Here is a 19,456-nt window from a genome sequence, read left to right as displayed (position 1 = left end):
GGTGTTTTTGGAACGAGGTCCGTCTCATCCTGAAATACTGTGAATATGTTTAAAGTATGTTTCTGAACCAGTTGTTAAGCTTTTAAATAAACTATTTTACTTTAAACAAGTAAACAAAAAAAAGTAATCAAACTGCACTAAATTCATGAGCTGGTAGAACGATTACACACTCATGAATGATTTGAAGGGGGTGGAGGGTCGGTCTATTGACACATTTTTTGTAATTGGTCCTAGGATCTCTGCTGGAGCGGTACAGAAATATTTCAAACTACTTTTTACTCACTTAACACAGCCAAGGCAATCTTCACAGCTCCACACCCATTTTTTATAAGGTAGTCATTTCAGATGAAAATGACCAATTATATGTGCAATGCAAACCATCATCACAAACAAGAGAGCTAGGAAAGAGACACACTGATCTAGACAAGACTTATTGGACGTTTACTGCCTTCTAAGTTCAATTATCAAATCCAACAAGATTTGCAGGTATTAGATGCAATTCATTCTGCTTTTCAATGGCCCTGATGTAAAGGAAAGCAAGCAACTACACCTCAGAGTCTAAAAGTGCTTTATTCCAGGTCATTTAAGTTGTTAAAATACGCACTTTCTTCCTCTTCCTTCGAGGTCTGCTGGAGCTTGGCTTTACAGATGGAAGATAAAAGAGATAGTCTCAAAACTCCAAAAGGTTTATTTTTTCTTCTTCAAAATTATCAAGTCTGCAATACACCCACAGGACACACTCATTTAAATCCTAGAGAAAAACATCTTCCCCAGCTCCATCCCAGCATGCAATGTCAGGATCTTAGAGTAGGGATCAAGGAGATCTTATCCACTGTGAATCTGGCCAGTGTATATTGAATGAAGGGGGAAATATGCTTTATACACCTCTTACTCATGTCCTGGAGTAGACATTTATTGGATATTAACAAGAGGAAAAAGAGATTTAGAGACTTGTTCAAAAAGCTGCCATCTGTTTTGCCTAAGACTGGAGATAGCATTCAAATCAAGCAAAAGTATGGCATTAAGAATGTATTTATAATCAGTATGACAAAGAATGCCTATTAGGTACAGACTCTGGGCTTCCAGAAAATCTTACTTGTGTTGTTTAAGGACTGGATCTTTGATTTTGAAGCCTCGGTATATAGTATAATAAACTTTAATCACTTTATTGCAAACACTAGTGATGGGTGACAAAATTTGTGCTCCTATGGAGTTGAAACTTGAAATTCCCTATTATTCTGCATTAAAGACTTTCTTCCCAAAAGGTTTTTGCTCTTTGTATCAGATACTATTTAGCATTTGAGGAATTGTGATGGTTCTGAACTAGAGTCAAACTACATACCTTTAGCAGTAACTACTGGTCACAGACAAAAGTTTATGATGGTTTTGATATAACAACAGCAAAAAGACCAGAAGTTTTATTTACTTTTCTGAAGTAAACAAAGAACAATTCTATGCATCTTTACTCAAAAACCAAGTCCCAATGTGGCCAATGGAACTCACTATAGCCATGATGTAAAACAATCAATCTCTCTTTTTTCTTACTGCAACAGTTAATCCAAACTAACCATAATCAACACATTTCCTCCTTTATACTTTTTACGAAAAAAGTTTTAACCCTCAATTATCTTTCCAACAAACAGGCACCACTGGTTTGAGAGTTTTCTATTTTTAAAGCTACTAAAAGCTCCTGTGTCATCTGCTGCCTTTGTCTAACATTTGTGACTGTTTGAGTTTTGATGCTTGGTGCTCTAAACACCAACTGCAACATCCACATTTATGTCCTGTTCAGCTTTGGAACCTTTTGCTCCTTTAGCATTTCTTCAACTGACACAAAGTCAAAGATCAATTTGCCAATGCCTTCAAATGGCTCTTCTCCTGATCTGGCCTTCCCAAAATTTTAGTGTGTTCTCTGGTTCTCACACATACACCCTTCTCTTAGAATCAAACCTGAACAATATCACTATTCAGAAATTCACAACTGGTTTTTTAGCTACTGTTTTGGAATGAGAAAGCCTAGAGTCCCCTGCTGTGGCTTTCATGAGACAAAGCTTCATTTTGTAAAGTACTGTAGGACTTGCATGAAATCCAAGCCTTTTTTGGTTGTGTGTCACACATATTGTGAGGGAATCTACAATGGAATAAGAAACTGGAATGTTTCAAGCTGCAAATGTTAGTGAATATACTCTCTTCAGGCACCAAACATTTTCCTTCTGTTTGGAAACAAACAAAAAAAGACCAACAAAATGGAGTCAATTGTCATTCCACTGCACAACCATGCAGGATATGCATTTATCTTCCAAAAATACTCTTCCTTTTATACAACATTAATTTACACTTACAGCCTGTTATGTGAGCCGTGCTGTAATTCAACTGAAATATTCTGAACATATGCCACAGGTTATTAAAATAAACCAGTAATGCATGCTGTAGGCAAAATGTTACAATCTGCAATTAGCTGTCCCATGGTCAAGAAGGTTGCTTACTGCAGTCAGGTACAGACTCATTCACAACAACTAGTCTAGTTTAGCTCCATACTTTCAACAAGGATGCATGCCCAGGGCTAATTTGGAAATCATTTTTTACTTCTAGCTTTAGTAAATTCTACAAGAAAAGAAAATCAAAGTAGTATGAATAGTACCATCACCTAACAAAGTAATACAAAGAATGCAAGACAGATCATTCCTCTTTCAACCTCGTATTTCACAGGCATAACAATTTCAGTGCTACAGTAGCTTTAAGCACACTCCTCTTATACCGGATATGATTACAGATGGTCACTTATACCAGACAGAAGCTGGTAGCTATTTTCCATAAATGGCAATTTATTTGAAAATACAGCTCAAGCCATGTCAAAATTGCCAAATGGGTGCAACTTTGCAACTAGACACTACAGAACAAAGGACTGATGACTAAGGCTACAATTTACATTGCCCATGTGTAATATTGGACAAATTGAGTCTGTACTAAGGATAAAAGGAGAGCACTTATTGATCCTTCTTCGGCATGAAATGTAACAAGTAATAGCTTTGATTCATTTGCACAAGGCTTCTGAGATCTGCAGTGGTTAGAAGAAAACATGACATTTAAGTCAGTTGATGATTCACATAGTATAGTAAAAGTCACTGATATTTCCATGGCTGTTAAAAGTCTGTATCCTGCAAATACACAAATATCCAAAAAGGCATTAAACAAGGGAGGTACCCAGCCCTCAATTTTAATAACCTATACAACACCCTCCTTCACACTTAAACTTCAAGGTCAGAAAGCTAAGTACTTCACAAGTAGCGGTTCTTCAGCTAATTCAGATCAACCAAGAGAATGGCATGTCTAAACATAATTGTGAGACAATCTATCCTACTCAAAGAATATTTTTACTCTGATCTTGTCAAAGGACATTACTGAGCTCCTAGTCTTTTCCCCATAAAAAAAATCAGAACTGTTTTGTACCTGTGAGGTTGACATGCGTGAGGTATCTTGTCGGCCTGTTAAATCAGACGAGGAGATATTGACAGGGGCCCCACGATGCAATCGCATACTCACTTTCCGTTCTCTCTCCATTCCAGACACTGGCCGAGGAGATGTGTTTGCTGACCAAAATAAAAAGTAAAACTTAATTTTGTGCCTGTATTTACTAGACAAAATGAACTATTGCAATAAAGGGAAGCCGACAGAGGCATCACTTTATAAGCACCTTCATGATGTCAGAACTATTAAACCCACAAGGCACTCAGTCCCCTTTGAAGTCTAACTAGGGAGAGGCTTGTAAGTCAAGAAATTAATGTTATAAAATACTGTTCTTAAATGTTGAGGGTAGGATTCAAAGATAAGCATGCCAAAACGGGCTAGAGTAAGAAGAATTTCCTACCCCCCGCCCCCCTAAAAGCCTTGAGGTGTTGAATGGAGTAAGCTGTGGCGCAAGAGGAAGTGATTAACTAGAAGGAAGCCCACCTCAAAGCATTCTTTGGCTTACCTGTATGTGAAGTTGGGGTAAGAGGGGTTGGTGGAGCTACATCTTGTGTCCCCCTCAGCCTGCCAGAGGCAGTGGAAGGTAAGCCACGAACTGCAGGATTTCGTGTGTGTCTCAGTCTTTCTTCTCTCTCTCTTCGTTCACGCTCAGCATCTTCGACTGCACGGCTTGCACCCTGCAAGAACATGTAATTTGGCATTATACCAACATTTGGAATCAATTAGTTAAAAACCTGTATTCAGTGTTGAGAGTAGTTGCAGTGTCAATGCTACACTGCTGAGCTTATCTGGACCACCAAAAGACAGTAAGAAGGAAAAGCAGACTCTGGGTCCAAATCAGACATAGACTCAGAAGGTAGCAGGTTATTCTCTCAGCCCTGTACCTATTTTTAAAAAGGGAAATGAATTGTGATCACAATATTTTTTTAATTTTTAACAGGATTTAGTTTTTTATATATATAAAAAATTCTTATTTGCCACAATTTCATAAAATATTACCTACTAAGAGCAGACATGGAACAAATCCATGATGCCAGAGGATGTGGAACTTGCAATTGCTAACAAGATACAAAGAAAACACCCGGGTACCTATAGTATTTGGCCAAAATAGCTCATAGTTGGAAAATACATTTGTTCAAAGCTGCTGCACAACACTTTTATGACTACCCTAAAAACAAAAGAACAGTGGTAGCATTGGACAATATTTTTAAAGAAAGGCAGTCCTGACGTCTTTCTTCTTCTACAGCAGCAAAGAATAAGGGGATTTATGTTGATGATTCTTGGAAATCAGCCACAAATATTCAGCCTGGTAGCTACCCAAAGTAGAGAGGAGAAATATCAGATGCTGGTTTACTTGGCAGATACCTCCAGTATTGGAAGTGCATACATCTGAATATCAGGTGCTGGGGAGAGTGTTGTTGTGCTTAAAGTTGGTTACTGTGAGAAAATTACACTTCTTATATTCTTGGCTTTGTCAGCTGGAAGAAAGTATTTTAGCTCCACTGAATCCAATGCTATCCTCGATGTACTGCACAATCTCCATATATAAAAAATGCTTAACAATTTGCTTGATCAAACAAACAAACACCGTACTACGGAGATCACTATCCATGTTGCATTCTTATTCGCAAAAGGTGTGAAGCAAAGCAACAATTTCCCTGAAACCCATGTGTTGTAGTTCTGAAGTCACTGTTAAATAAAAAACAAAACCAAGTGTGGAATGAACACCAGCAAGTTATCACCTAACACGTTTTGCCTTTTCCTGATGTCTGCATAATATTTACTAATGTTACAATAGAATTAGAGAGGGAAATGCAACAGCTGAAACAGAAAGTGTGAAACTGGACTGGAAATCAATGGTTCAGAAAAAAAATGGATTATGGGAGACTTCATAACACTGGTCCTAAGCAGCTAACAAATTATTCTGAAGGCCAGTTTAGGGTGCTTTGCTGCCACATCTAAAGCCCCAAGGGACCTGGAGGCCAAATACCTGAAGCAACACTTCCTTCTCTATCAGCCTACCAGGTCATTAACATCTGTAGCGGAGGTCGCATTTGTGCTTCCATCACCAAGTGAAGGTTAGGTGGTTGTGGTGCACAAGACCTTCTTGGTGGTGGCTCCTCACCTATGGGATGACTTCCTCCCTGCTGACACACATATTGCACCAATATTATCTGCTGGGTCGACAAGTGAAGACACAGCTCTTTGCCCAGGCTTTTGAGAGGGGGTTAGGCACACTTTTGCAGACTGAAAAAAGGCAGGCAGAATAGGGAATTCTTAACAGAATAAAGTAATTACCTGATGATGAACTATCTCACTGAAAAGATACCCCTATGATCTATGGTGTGAATGATGTACAAAATATTTCTTCATTATCATGAAGAAATGTGACTGCACATGAGTATAACAGATCGATATAGACCAGCTTTGGTTCCAAGAACTGGTGTAGAAGTCACACCACATGGCCTTCTAGCAAGGCTTCTGCCTCAGAGTGGATTTTCAGGGATCAAAATGCCTTGGCAAACCTAAAATGTACTGAACTGATCCAAAGGCAGTTTTTTTTTCTTTTGGTCTGTAATGTAACCATGCTCCAGACGGAACAGAATGGTGTGACATCAACTTGTATCACATTTGCAGAAGAAAGAATGACTAACACTGAGATACAGATATTCAATAGACAAAGTCTATTAGGGAAGGACGAAAGATGGATGCAAGTCACAAAGAATGGTATATTGAATCTCAGGAGTATGAAATGCATATGCCAATTATTGTGCAACATCTCATACACACTGAGTTCTTTATATTTAAAAAACATAGTTAATTTTATTTTAATCATATATGTGTGTGTAAATCAGAAACCATGGAGAGATTCACCTTAGCTCTTTATTCAAGTACCTGAGAGAGTGGTCTCTGACCCCATGAGAGTCAGAGAGTCCTCTACCGATACGTAGACTTCAAAAGATTTTTATGCATAGTCACGTGAAGTACAGGGTTCACTTCCTTAAAATTAAATGGAGGGTACAAGCAAAAGTTTCAACATGTTTCAAATTTTTCTAAAATAAACTGTTTACCCTGCGTAGCAATACTTCCCTGTTCTAGGCAGCTTGTGGTTACATGTGAAAGCAAAACATTGCAAATGCTTGTTCTAGTAGCTAAGCGGTGAGCTTTACCATTTTTTCTGTATGCTGCTTCTCAACCAGGTCAGAGTCCATCCTGTTTTAATCCTAAATCCCCAACCAAACTTATTGATTTCTCTAACAATGAATGCACCTACACATAGATATACAGACCCAACATCCAAATAGTGTTTTGTTAATAAAAACTAGAAAAGGTAGCAAGGTTTTTGCTTTTGGAAGAAACAAGAAACACTTTGGGAATCCAACTAGAGCCACTGTCACAAGCATACAATATTTATTCTTTCTCGTCTGTCTTGCTGTAAATACAGAATGTCAGGCTTTTTTCTGTTTTAAAATAGGATCTCTCGCTAATCAAAAAATCTAAACAAAATGTGAGTACTGAAAGCCTGCAAATGCAGTACAAATTTATGTCTTCTCTTTGCGTATGTGACTTCTATCTTTGGAAGTACGGTTGCTAATTACAAAGCCTTCCAAAGCTTCCAAGTTTTTGCTACAAGGTAAGTGACCGCAAGCTGACCACCAAAGTAATGCAGTTATATCATAAATTTTAATGTCATTCTACAGTCATCTTACAGCTTCCATACCTTCTGGTCATTACAAATTATAAAATAGCTGAAGACAACACCCAGAGAACGCATTTGGTCCCCCAGAGTGATTATGGTAAATGTGTACAACCTCTTACAGCTAGGCAAGGAATGAGACAACATCAGATCATCAGCTTTGATTATTTACAATTGGATACATTGCTAGCTGCCACTCATATATATAGATCCCCAGTCTTCAAGGATTTACAGAGGCATCCCAAGCCTGTTTACTACAAAGCAAATCGCCCTGTTTCAATGTAGCTTACTCCCAGGTGAGTGCTCACAGATTTGCAGTTTGATACTTTAACCACTAGTCCTGTTATAAAGCTAAAATTGGTTTCAGTTTCATTGCTTGTAACAGTTCACACCAAACTGCCATTTGCTACAAACATGAACAAGCACTGTGAAATATATTATTTCACCTCCAGCTCTTAATGTCAGATATCAAGCTCTCACTCTGTTTTCCACAATTAAAAAAAAATTAAGTTAGCAAGTACTGACTACTTACAAATTTCAGCATGTTCCAGTCAAATACATAGTCATAGGAGAAGCCTTGTCTGTGGAAGAGGTTTCTGAATAATTGCCTTAGATATGAATAATCCGGTTTGTCATCAAAACGCAACGAGCGGCAAAAATTCAGGTATGTAGCAAATTCAGCTAAAAAGAAATGAGAAATCCTGATGATGTTATCGTAAAGTCAGTGCAAACAACAATATCCAGCACAGATTCATCAGCTCATCTGCTTTCCAAAGTATTGGCTCAATGCTTCTCATAGTAACCAAGGTGACAGAACCGTGAACTGCTTTTCCCATATGTAATCAGGAAGTGATATGCTTTTTTTCACATGCAGCACAATCCTTCATGACTGTCAGGGAAATTACTAGGCTACAATGGCAGAGGCAACCTGCAGAGGAGTGTAGAGAGCCCTATTCTAGTCCACAGTGGTATAAACAATAGAAAGATTAAGTATGGTACAAAAGTTAGCAGGTTGCTGAACTAGGATCTGGCAGATCAGGGTTAAAATCCCCACTCAAGCTATGAAGCTGTGTGACTTTGGGCCAGTCACTGTCTCTCAGTCAAAGATGTCTCACAAGGTTGCTGTGAGGATAAAAAGGTCACAATCATGTATGCCACCGAGTTCCTTGGAGGAAAAGTACAATATAACTGTACAGTGGTGCCCCGCAAGACGAATGCCTCGCAAGACGGAAAACCCGCAAGACGAAAGGGTTTTCCGTTTGCAGAGGCGCTTCGCAAGACGAATTTCCCTATGGGCTTGCTTTGCAAGACGAAAATTGACAAAAAAAATTGAGGTTTTTTTTCCGCCCCAAAACCCCTTTTTCTGAAGCGCTAAGCTGCTAAAAGCATTTTAGCAGCAAAACCGCTAATCCCTTAAGCCTTAAAAAGCCGTTTTTAGCCCTTAAACTGCCAATAGCGCTAATAGCGCTACTCCGCTAATGGGCTTGCTTCGCAAGACGAAAAAACCGCAAGACGAAAAGACTCGCGGAACGGATTCTTTTCGTCTTGCGAGGCACCACTGTAATTCATAAATGCAATAAAACAAACAAAACAGAGAGAGAGATATTTCTTTTTAAAGCAACGACTGGTAACTTATGCACTGTGACTGAACATGTGCTGACTGAACATGTAACTCATTTGTTCATCATGGTAAGCTGCTCATTGAATACCAAACAGCGTAGACAGAGAAAAATCCATACATAAGCAGCACCTTGGAAAGAGGGGAGCACAAAAAAGGGGGGGGGGGTTTGAAGTTGTTTACAAAGCAGCCAAACAACATACCTTCATTTAACCATTAAATGAAATTTTAACCAAATAACAAGAAAGCGTTAGTACATACAAATAAGAGCTAGAATAATTTCTAAGATAGAGAGGTAACAGAAAATGTAACATCAAGTTAATGTAAGTTTCACTGAACAGTTAGCTTTGAAATCAATACTGAAGACATCTATTTCAGAGAATAAACTTACAAGGGTATCCTTTACACAAAACCTCAATGGGTGTGGACATTTTCTTTTCACTGATGCGTTCATATTTCTGTCTTTTTGTAGCTGCCTTCAATCCCTGCCAGGGGAGGGAGCCCAGGTTAAAATACATGAGTACATAGCCCAAGGACTCCAAGTCATCTCTGCGAGATTGTTCTACAAGGAGTAGAAGAGTGGAGCCATTAGGTTCTATCATCTGGTGAAATGGTTCAAATATGCTTAAAGCAAAAATTACACAACAAAGATCTTACCTGCAAGAAAAACACTGTTAAATAGTTAATTTCAACCTTGCCAATAAAATCAGTATGAAAAATGGTTTACTCTTGCAATTATCCAACAATTATTCCTAAAGAATCCCATACTGGAAACTGCTCAAATGGCCATATAGGTCCATACCACAACAGAAATACAGAATCATTCACCCACAACACTTGCCGATCAACCAGGGTTTTACAGCTTTGAGCGTAAAGGCAACCATGATTTAGTTGCTTCTGGCTCCTTCCTGCCCCAAATCCTCTGAACTGAGGAGAGAAGGTGGATCTTATTTCATTTTGCTTGAATCTTTTACAGTCTCTGAATGCTGCTCCTACCATGCTAGTGTGAGGAGACCTCTCCCCAAGCACCCCCTGAAATTCACGGAGAACTCTGGGGAGGGGTGCAAAGACATCTGTGGAGCCCTGCAATCAACCAAGGAAATTCAAGCCACAGTGCCAAGAACAGACATACTGCAGAAAGCTGCTAACGATGATTCACACCACTGAGCCAAGTTGCAAGCTTAGCCACAATTTCTTGACACAGGCTGCAGTGAAAGACACAGTGTTCTCCAACCCATATCTCTCAGGACTATAATCTTCTTTATGGTAAAGTTCTTTGTTGTTGTGCCATTGGAAACAGCTTCTAGCAAGGCAAGTTTTATGTCTGCATGCAAGTGGAGGCAAACAGAAACAAAACAAATCCTGAGATAACTTTTACAAGCTTGACCTGAAGGGAAATTTCTTCTCGATCCCATATATGGTAGTCTGACCCCAAGAAAAAATCTACCAAGCTATCCCAATGGAAGTTTATTGGATGAAACACTCCCAACATCTTGTTTGAGGCTGTCACATGCATTAGAGAGCATGACCATTTGATTTGTTTCACTGATGCACATACAGCGCAATCCTAACAACATCTATTCAGAAATAAGTCCTACTGGATTCAACAGGGCTCACTCCCAGATCAAAGCCCCCTTTTTTCAATGGTAGCCAGAACAATTTATTTTATCCAGATGTCTTATTGCATGAACATTCCTACAACAATAACCAAAATAATCTGCTACCAGCTCACCAATTCCAAGATGAGTGTTGATAGAGGCATAGCGGGCGGTTCCTGTTAAATTTTTATTTTCACGATATGGAATGTGCTGGTGCGTTCGAGCATCCCGATATTTCTTGGCCAGCCCAAAATCTATGATGTAGACAAGATTGCCCTTCTTGCCTAATCCCATCAGGAAGTTGTCAGGCTTTACATCTCGGTGGATGAAGTTCTTCGAATGAATGTATTCTATTCGGCTAATCTAATTGCAGAAAGACATAATTTCAGAATTACAGCATATAAAACCTTTCAAAAACAACCAGCTGCTCCTTTATATTGGGCTTTAATACTAAAATCCTACTTTGATAACGTTTAAGCTTAAAAGCTATTTGCTTGCTTTATTATGCCTGCATTATTTATTCTACTTAACCCTCTTTTTAAAATACCACAAGCCAGTTTAACTTGTTTCTAACTGTGCAACTGTACACATGACAACTAGGAAGTAAGTCTAATTAAGATCAATAGGATTTACTGACAGGTACATGTGTATAAGATTGCAGTCTAAGTGGCTTTCCTCCTGGGTCTTTTGATGAAGCAAGAATTAATGTCTTAAGTGGATCTCACTTTGGGCACTGAAAGGGTGACATCCCCCCCCCCCAAAAAAAGAGCTGTGTAGGGATCCTGAGGGACATCCAGTCCAACACCCTGCAATGCAGAAATCTCAACTAGAGCTTACATGACAGATGGCCATCCAACATCTGCTTAAAAACCTCCAAGGATCTTCAACTAGGTAAGATTAAGTTTTGGCTCTAAAGATTTTGCTGTAACAGCAGTACTACTACATTAGACCAATAGTTGCCTCCAAGGCTGAAGCCAGAAAGCCCTTGGCATAGTGCCAACAATGAGCCCTCACTATGTCTACTTCCAATCAGGTCATGGCCCAATCCTACCTATAGACCTACAAAATCAGTAAGGCAAGACAATATACTCTGAGTAACTTCAAAATGGCAGGTGACCACTGAGGGTGAAAGGTAAGCTTGGCTCCTATTTAAAAGCAGAAACACTGTGTACTGCTGAAAAATATTGGTGGGTCCAGCAGGGAAGATGGTGAATGGTGCTGCGGCTGGTCCAGTGAGGGGCTCTCTTCCAAGCCCCTGGGAGCCTCAGCCAGTGCCCAAACTGTCTGACTACTGACCCTGGCGTCATCTAGCACCATTGCTGTATCATTTCAGTGCCACTTGCTTGCATAAAGCATGGTTTCCAGATGCTTCAAATAGTAGCAGTACACATAACTGGAATATTTACAGTCCTGCTGTTTTACTTCAACCTTTCTGAACCTAAGGGTTTAAAAATGGACACACATACAGACATCCTAATAGCCATTAGAGAAGATATTATTCACGGACATATTTAGTTCTTATTGTCTTCTATGTCTGTGCAGAAGTACAAACCAAGAATGTCTTCACACTTATTTTGGAAGAACAATTCACAAGTTGATTTATATAACATTTTCAAGAAGTTATTTATTATGCATAAACTGGCCAATTTTTTGTGGCAGCAAAGTTTTAAATACATATAGGCTCAGATTCTGCAACTTGATCCTAACAAAAAGTTGAAGAATCTGTAAAACTTGATGTGTTGACTGTTGTTACCCCTTGAGGGAAAGATTAGCTTTTAAAATAATTGCAAACCCTCATGTCAAGAGATAGATAAGGAATGTAGCCTAACACACTAGAAAGGGGTGAATGCTTTAGAATCCAGCCCAACAGCCACTAACTACACAGCCTCTATTTGCAACCCTGAGGACAATCCATTTTGGAAAAAGTATGTATTTTAAAGAAGCACAAGCATGTTTCCCACTGCAGCTAAATTGGTCTGATTCACACTGGCAAAAATAACTTTAAAAGCATTATTTGTACTGGACACATTTTATTTTCTGGTATATGAAGAGAATAGCTTAAGTGGTAGGCTTTCTACCTGCCCTCTGAAAGAAAGGAGATCCAAATTTTGTTCCATATAAGACAATTATTTATAGAATGCAGAGAGGATTTAAGGAAGCCCTCCTACCCAATAATCAAGACATGCAAAGATTTTAATACCATTTGGTCAGCAAGTAAAAGGACTGTCTTGAGGCTGAATTTTCTTGAACAGAAGTTAAAGAGATCTTCAAGGCTTGGTCCCAACAACTCCATCACCATTACATTGTAGTCACCTTCAGCGCCGCACCATTTGATTGTGGGAATGCCCACTAGAAAAAAGGGGGGAAATTACTATAGTATTTTGTGAAAACAGAAGGTATCTGCACAAAATATGTATGACACACCCACAGATTATTATCTGAATTACAGCACATTTTTCTTCCTGAAAAATGTATGCATTTGGGGGGGGGGGGAGATGGGGGGAAGAGACTGGAACTGGAGGAAGGTCCTGGGACACCTTGTATAGATGTGCTTCCAATGGGATGTGATCTTCTCCTTCTATCTAAGTACAAGTACTCCCTATTAAGAAGCCAAAAGGGAGGGAAAGACCATTGTTGTCAAATTAGTTTACAGTAGCTATGAATACTCAGAATTCAACAAATATTTTATAGCATATTTGTATATGACATTTTAAATCTGTGCTGTTTAACCTGGGCTCAGAAATTATGAGGTTCCCTTGGTTACAGCTTCAGAAGATTCCCCCCAAATAAGTTCTGAGAGTTGCTCAATTCTTTCACCACTACCTGCATTCCCCACTCTGCCTGATATTACTGTGTCATAATTCTAGGTAATTAAAGCTAGAAGATCAGAATAAAGAACACTTTAAACAAGAGATGGGTAACCTCTGACCCTCCAGGTGTTGTTGGACTCCAAGTTGCATCAGCTCTGGCTAGCAAGGTGATTGGCAGGGGATAATGAGAGATGTAGTCCAGAAACATTGATTTCCCACCCCTACTTTAAAATAATCTGAATCATGCAAGCAGCTGGCTCAGTGGTTACCAGCACAGAGCGGAACTGTGCCAGGTCTGCATTTGGCTTCTCTCTCCAGCATTGCAAGATTGTATGAGTAAGAGCACATTTATTTATGCATCATCTAGAGTAACACAATGCAGAACTCTAATAATATCTGCTGAACCCCATCTCCAGAGTATATTTGCCTAACTTGGGGAAGGCACATTCAGGTACTCTGCAATGGACAATGCTACTCATCTGAAATGAGTAGCAAATTACAAGACTTTCAAGAACTATGCCCATGTAGTTAACTGTTGTCAGTTAACAGATCCACACTCAAGGTTATAGCAAAACAAATGTAATAATTTTTGTGCCTCTGAAACTATAAAAAGCAGTTTGCAATTACTGAGAAAAAGTATAGGTCCAAACAAGAAAGCTTCTCACGAAGTTCAAGAGTGAAATGGTATCTTGCCTATATGGTATCAAATGCAATGACCATGCCTTTAAGTAAAAGGATCTGCCCAGTTTTAAGATTGTCAAACCAGGATTGACACTACTGTCAGATCATAATTTCAATAATATGTACAGTGGTGCCTCGCAAGACGAAATTAATTCATTCTGCGAGTTTCTTCGTCTTGCGAAGCACCACTGTGTATTGACGGTTTCCCATAGGAATGCATTGGCATTTTTTTAAAAAAAGGCGCAAGACGTTTCGTCTTGCGAAGCAAGCCCATAGGGAAATCCGTCTTGCGAAGCAACTCAGAAAACTCTTTCGTCTTGCGAGTTTTTCGTCTTCGGAGGCATTCGTCTTGCGAGGTACCACTGTATATCTCATTTGTGTGATTGAAAACCTCTCATGTTCATGATCTACAGTTCAAGAGTTCCTTTCCTTTAACATTACAACTCAGAAATATGTCACAGATAAACAACAACTTGATTTGCATTTAAGTAATTAGCAGACAGGTTGAGGTAGTGTTGGTAATCCACGGGCTCAGAGGGTAAATCTTAGTGAAGCAATTGTTTGTCAGCCTCACAACCCCCTGTGTAAACAAGAGCCTACCTTATTAGAACATTGAGAATGAAGACTAAAACTGAAGTCCCACCCATACTTACTTAGGATTAAAGACTCAATGAACTCAGTGCTACTCTTATTTCTAAGAAAGCACATTTAGGATTCTACTGCTGTAGCTCCCTAATGCATGGCAGGAAGGTAACCATGAAATCACTTGTGCACATATGCAGTGCTATCTGCCTTCTTCAGTTTATAGCTAGAACATTAGCACCCATATGACTTATCAGCACAGATAATTTTTACCTCCACCCTGCATCATTTTGTAAATTTTGCTTTCTATATGGAGTTGAGGATGTTTGGTTTTCACACATTCCAATTTGATGGCAACCTCTTCTCCAGCAGCAATGTCAGTCCCTGAAGGAGAGAAGAAAACACAACTTCAAAATCCAAGACTATCAAACATGAACTAACCAAAGAAATTGCTTATACACCCTGGCAATGTGTGTAACAGTTGCTGGCATCACAAGGTAGTTGTATGGAATAACCAAGAAGGGGGGTGAACCATGCAAGCCTTGGAGAAAAAGGTGGAGATGTCAGTCGCCAACCTAGCATCTAGAGATCTCCACGTGGTTGCAATTGTACCCACATCAGGAGCAGAATGCGGCTGGTGCCTAGCTAATTTCTAACGCTGCATGTGCATTCCCCTCATGCTTTTGAACTGATATAACTTGCATTGGTAGTGTCACCTATACATTAAAGGCAGCCCTGTTTACACATGTTCAATATGTGTATGACCCAGAAATGTCATAAAGACATCAGTGAAATATCTCTAAAAGGGTGGAACACAGGCAGGGCAGAGGTGGAATGGTGTGTTTGCAGACTTTTTCAATGGGTTTTAATTATACACAATTTCACTGATGCATGCGGTGCCCGGGAACATAACCCACGCGTAAACAGGATACAATCTAGGCAAACTTAAGCCCATTTAAGTCTTAGTGATTTCACAGTGGGTTGTATCCAAGGGTGTGTGCAAGTGAGCAGAACAGATTTCCTCTTGTGCAACTACACTTTTCTCCCTCCTGCAGTTCCCATGCCATATACCCTCAAAAACTGCTTTGGAGGTTTGGGGGAGTCTCCAGAGAAACCTAGGGTGTGCGCAGCTGGCTGCAGGGGGGAAAGATAAGAAGAGGAAGTCCTGTCCACAAGCCCATTCACACATTAGCTCTTCATCAAAACCAATGGGACATAAGGGCTCTAAAATGATGGTTAAGATTCTACATTCATCTGTTGTGTGCAAAAGCAATTCCTTAATTTGTAAACAATGATTTCAATAGGTTTCTTATTACTCAATTTCTCAGTATCCACTAAGTTGTGTTTTGTAATGCAGCATGTACTGTACTACAGTATCATGAGCACCTGCAGATTATGTCCTATTTAATATACACAAGTCAAAGGGAATTTATTTATTTCATAAAATTTATACACCACTTGATTGTAAAAAACCTCAAAGCAGTTTACAAAAGATAAAATAGTAAAATCAAGGAAATTTCACAACCATACTTAAAAACATATAAAAGTTAAAATGCTAAAGCAGACTGAAATTACCTCAACTTTCTAAGCATCAGGGTAGGCTTGTTTAAACAAAAACATTTTTAGCAGGTACCAAAAAGAGTACAGTGAAGGCACCTGCTTGATCTCAATAGGCAGGGAATTCCAAAGTGTAGGCACTGCCACACTAAACAATCACATTCTTACATGAAAAATGTTGATGTGTGTTTTTAGCTTATAGTTGATTTTATCTTTCAAATGTTTTATAGAGCTGTTTCTACTGATAATGTTATTGTTTTATTCCCTTTGTAAACTACTTTGAGGTTTTTTGTTAACAATTAAGTGGTACACATAAATTTTATGAAATAGACAAGCATGCAAGGGCTGTAATAGTCTACTTTCAGTCTCATCTAAGTCTGGGAGCAGACGAAATGCAAGAGGAGAGAGAACATAGAGTATGGCATGCCTTTAAGCTGATAAGGACATTCCACGCTCGTGAATAGGCAGGCCCACTTGCATACAAGACACAGGAAATGTCAATGACAAGCGACGGATTGCACACAGCACAATGACTTCTCCAGGTTCACATCTTGATTTAGCTGAGCCTTCTGGTTTAAAACACTGTCTCCCCTTTCTAAACATGATTTTATTTGGAAGGCTCTTGCATGTAGCACCAGTGTTTCACATACAGACTACATTATACACATAATGATTTTGGCTAAGAGAGAGAGGTTAATATCCGAGGTAACAAGGGATTAACTTTTTTTAACCAGAATGAATGCAACAGTAGTGTTACAATATACAACTTGGTTTTAGGTACAGTCATATCTCGTTACGTTTGCTTCATGTTACATTCTTTCAGGTTACGTCCCGTGGCGACCCGGAAGTACCGGAAAGGGTTACTTCTGGGTTTTGCCACTCGCACATGCAAACAAGCGCCAAATTGTGCCGCGCACCTTCACAGATACAGCGCTTCAGGTTGCGCTATTTTCATGTTGTAAACGGGCCTCCGGAAAGGATCCCATTCGCAACCAGATGTACCACTGTATATCAAGACTGTGACATGGTGTGCACACACATTGTGCATGCATGCACTCTCTCACTCAGGGAGTCTTCTTTAATATGTCCCATATTAACCCTTCTATATTGTATTTATATAGGGGAGAACTAGGAAGAAGTATGCTGCTTAAAAGGGTCAAGCCATTTTACTGCATATTATCTTTAGAACAGTACATAAAATATTAACTCCACTAAGCAAAAACCACAGGCCATAAGCAATTTGTTCTTTATTCACTTAAGAAGGGGCTCAGCTGCAACCATGCACAGTTAGGTACAGATTCCTGAGCAAGGAAGCTTCTCTTAGGTAAGCACATTTTCTGCCAAAAAAAGTTTCTAGTGACTGGGCAACATTTCACAATTCTTAAGAAAACAGAAGCTGGCTAAAGGTCAAATTCTGGGATAAGAATCATGTCTATGTAAGATATATTTCACCAAATGAAGTTGTTAGCTATATTTTCAAATTAATGCACAATACTAATTTGCCATGGGACTCACAGCTTCTGCTACAATAGGAGTTGGGATCTTCCTGACTAAGAAGTGGCAAAAACTACTTCTGTTGTAAAAGGAATCCACACCACTGAAAAACCAAAAACCTCAAGATCTTCCTATCAGACATTAACATTTATTTTATGACTAGCAGAAGCTGAGAAACCCCTACATCTCCTATCTAGAGACAGAACTTTGCACTGGATTATCTGGAATACCTACTTACAGCCTCAAACCAAGTAACAAAGGCCAACTGACCTCTACAACATATACAAAGAAATAACAGCATTGGTCTTGCTGATGCAGCAGAGTAACACTGATAGTGCGAGCTATACTTCCATACATTAAAAAGCTGTTCCAGAAGAACTCAACTCAAGGATTCCTAGGATCTACTTTTCAATACAATATGTAAGTTGTTACAGAGCAAGATGACTATTCACCAAAGCTATTAGGCAATATCCAACTGTTGTGCTCTGCTTGTGCAACCGATTCCCCCTTCCTCTCTTCTCTGAAGTCTCCTGGGTGACCCCCAACCCAAAATCTGTTCTGGAGGGTTAGAGACCTCCCCAGAAACTGAGAAGATTGGAAGGCATGAGTGACAGCAGAACAGCTAAGAGCAAGTCCCATCATTCCATGGGTGCAACAATGGATCTTGTGTTGGGAAGATTTTGTAACATACCAATACTCTAAGTGAGCACAAAAGTTTCTTCAGTATTGCTTAATTGTATTGTACCTACAAGGGCTGCCTTGGAAACCATTGGTGAAAGAGCAAGGTATCTATCTTTTAAATACATAAAGGAGTATAGGAAATATTATTACAAGAAACCAATGCTTAACTATGGTTTAACACAACTGACCAACGTGCTTGTGTTCACTGCTCAGGAGTCCCTGCTTCATTTTTCTCATGTTCCTAGCTACAACAAGCTACAAGCCTTGGACTGTTGTGCTGCCTAAACCTGGGCTCAAAGTCCCCCCCCCCCAACAAACCATAAGTAGTAAGGCAAGAATAAACCTTGGCTACCTCTTATAATTTGTTCGGAGAGAAACAAACCACAATATTTGGTCTGAATATACAAGTCAAAGCTTGTGCTTTATTGCTCCCAGAGCAGTATGGCCAACAGCAAGGGATGAACAAAGCAGGAAGCTTTGATCAGCAGGCACCCACTACTAATTTGCAATAAACTGTGGTTAAACATTAAATATGCTTTATTGCGACGTAGAAACCAGTTCACTTATAGGCATCAAAGACTTCACTGTGTTAGGGGAAAGTCCCAGAATTAGACATTTGGGCAGATTTTCTCTTTCTTTCAAGGATTACAATGGTTAAACATTTAACCATCTTCAGTGCTTTGTTTTAAGCTACTCTCTGTTGTTTCACAAGTATGACAATTTAAAGACTCATTATTTGGGTGCTGATATTCTAACGAATTGCATACACATGGCCAAAATATGTATGTGCTTAATACCGATTTGACACACCATCTTTATATATAGGCTACAGATGCCTGCAGCCTCTCTTGTACATAATTCTCAAAATGAAAATAATCAAATAGGTAGCTCCTCCTCACATAAACTAGAAACATCTGCCTGATAGTTGACAGCCAGATGGACTATGTTATTAAGAACAAGACTAAAACAACTCTTCTGATTATATACAAAGTTTCCTAACCTGCACAACGACTTTAACTACTGCTCCCATAGGTGGAGCTGCCACAGCACGACCTTTCTCCTTCTGGGGCCGCACCCTTATATATAGCTCCAAAATAACTGCTGTACTTCATAACTCTCAGATAGCTAATGTAGTGTAGAGTAAGCAAGAGAAATACCTTAAAACTGTTCTCAAGTAGCTTTATCTGTAGGCCAAAACCAACACCAAGCATGGTGACACTAAGATTCTAGAAAACTGCATTCCCACAATCTATGAAAACAGATGTCCAGT

General features: G+C 39.3%; 1 protein-coding gene across 7 annotated transcripts in view; it reads right to left on the bottom strand.

The window, feature by feature from the left end:
• CSNK1D (casein kinase 1 delta) overlaps positions 1–19,456 on the bottom strand; it is a 39,275-nt gene that overhangs the window by 18,035 nt on the left and 1,784 nt on the right. For 4 of the 7 annotated variants that reach the window (XM_083430147.1, XM_083430143.1, XM_083430146.1 and 1 more), the window contains exons 2-8: positions 14,728–14,838; positions 12,582–12,730; positions 10,516–10,744; positions 9,175–9,345; positions 7,698–7,846; positions 3,974–4,145; positions 3,451–3,590 (exon numbers count right to left, since the gene is read on the bottom strand). In XM_083430147.1, coding sequence (XP_083286273.1) covers positions 3,451–3,590; positions 3,974–4,145; positions 7,698–7,846; positions 9,175–9,345; positions 10,516–10,744; positions 12,582–12,730; positions 14,728–14,838 — 1,121 coding nt within the window. Of the gene's footprint in view, positions 1–551; positions 3,159–3,450; positions 3,591–3,973; positions 4,146–7,697; positions 7,847–9,174; positions 9,346–10,515; positions 10,745–12,581; positions 12,731–14,727; positions 14,839–19,456 lie in introns of those variants that run through there. The other 3 variants (XM_083430144.1, XM_083430148.1, XM_083430149.1) reach the window with 3 other exon arrangements.

This window comes from Podarcis tiliguerta (genome assembly GCF_965153285.1).
Source record: "Podarcis tiliguerta genome assembly, chromosome: 2".
In the NCBI taxonomy this organism is placed as follows: Eukaryota; Metazoa; Chordata; class Lepidosauria; order Squamata; family Lacertidae; genus Podarcis; species Podarcis tiliguerta.
Note: the sequence above shows the minus strand (reverse complement) of the source record. Positions and strands in the feature narration are given on the sequence as shown.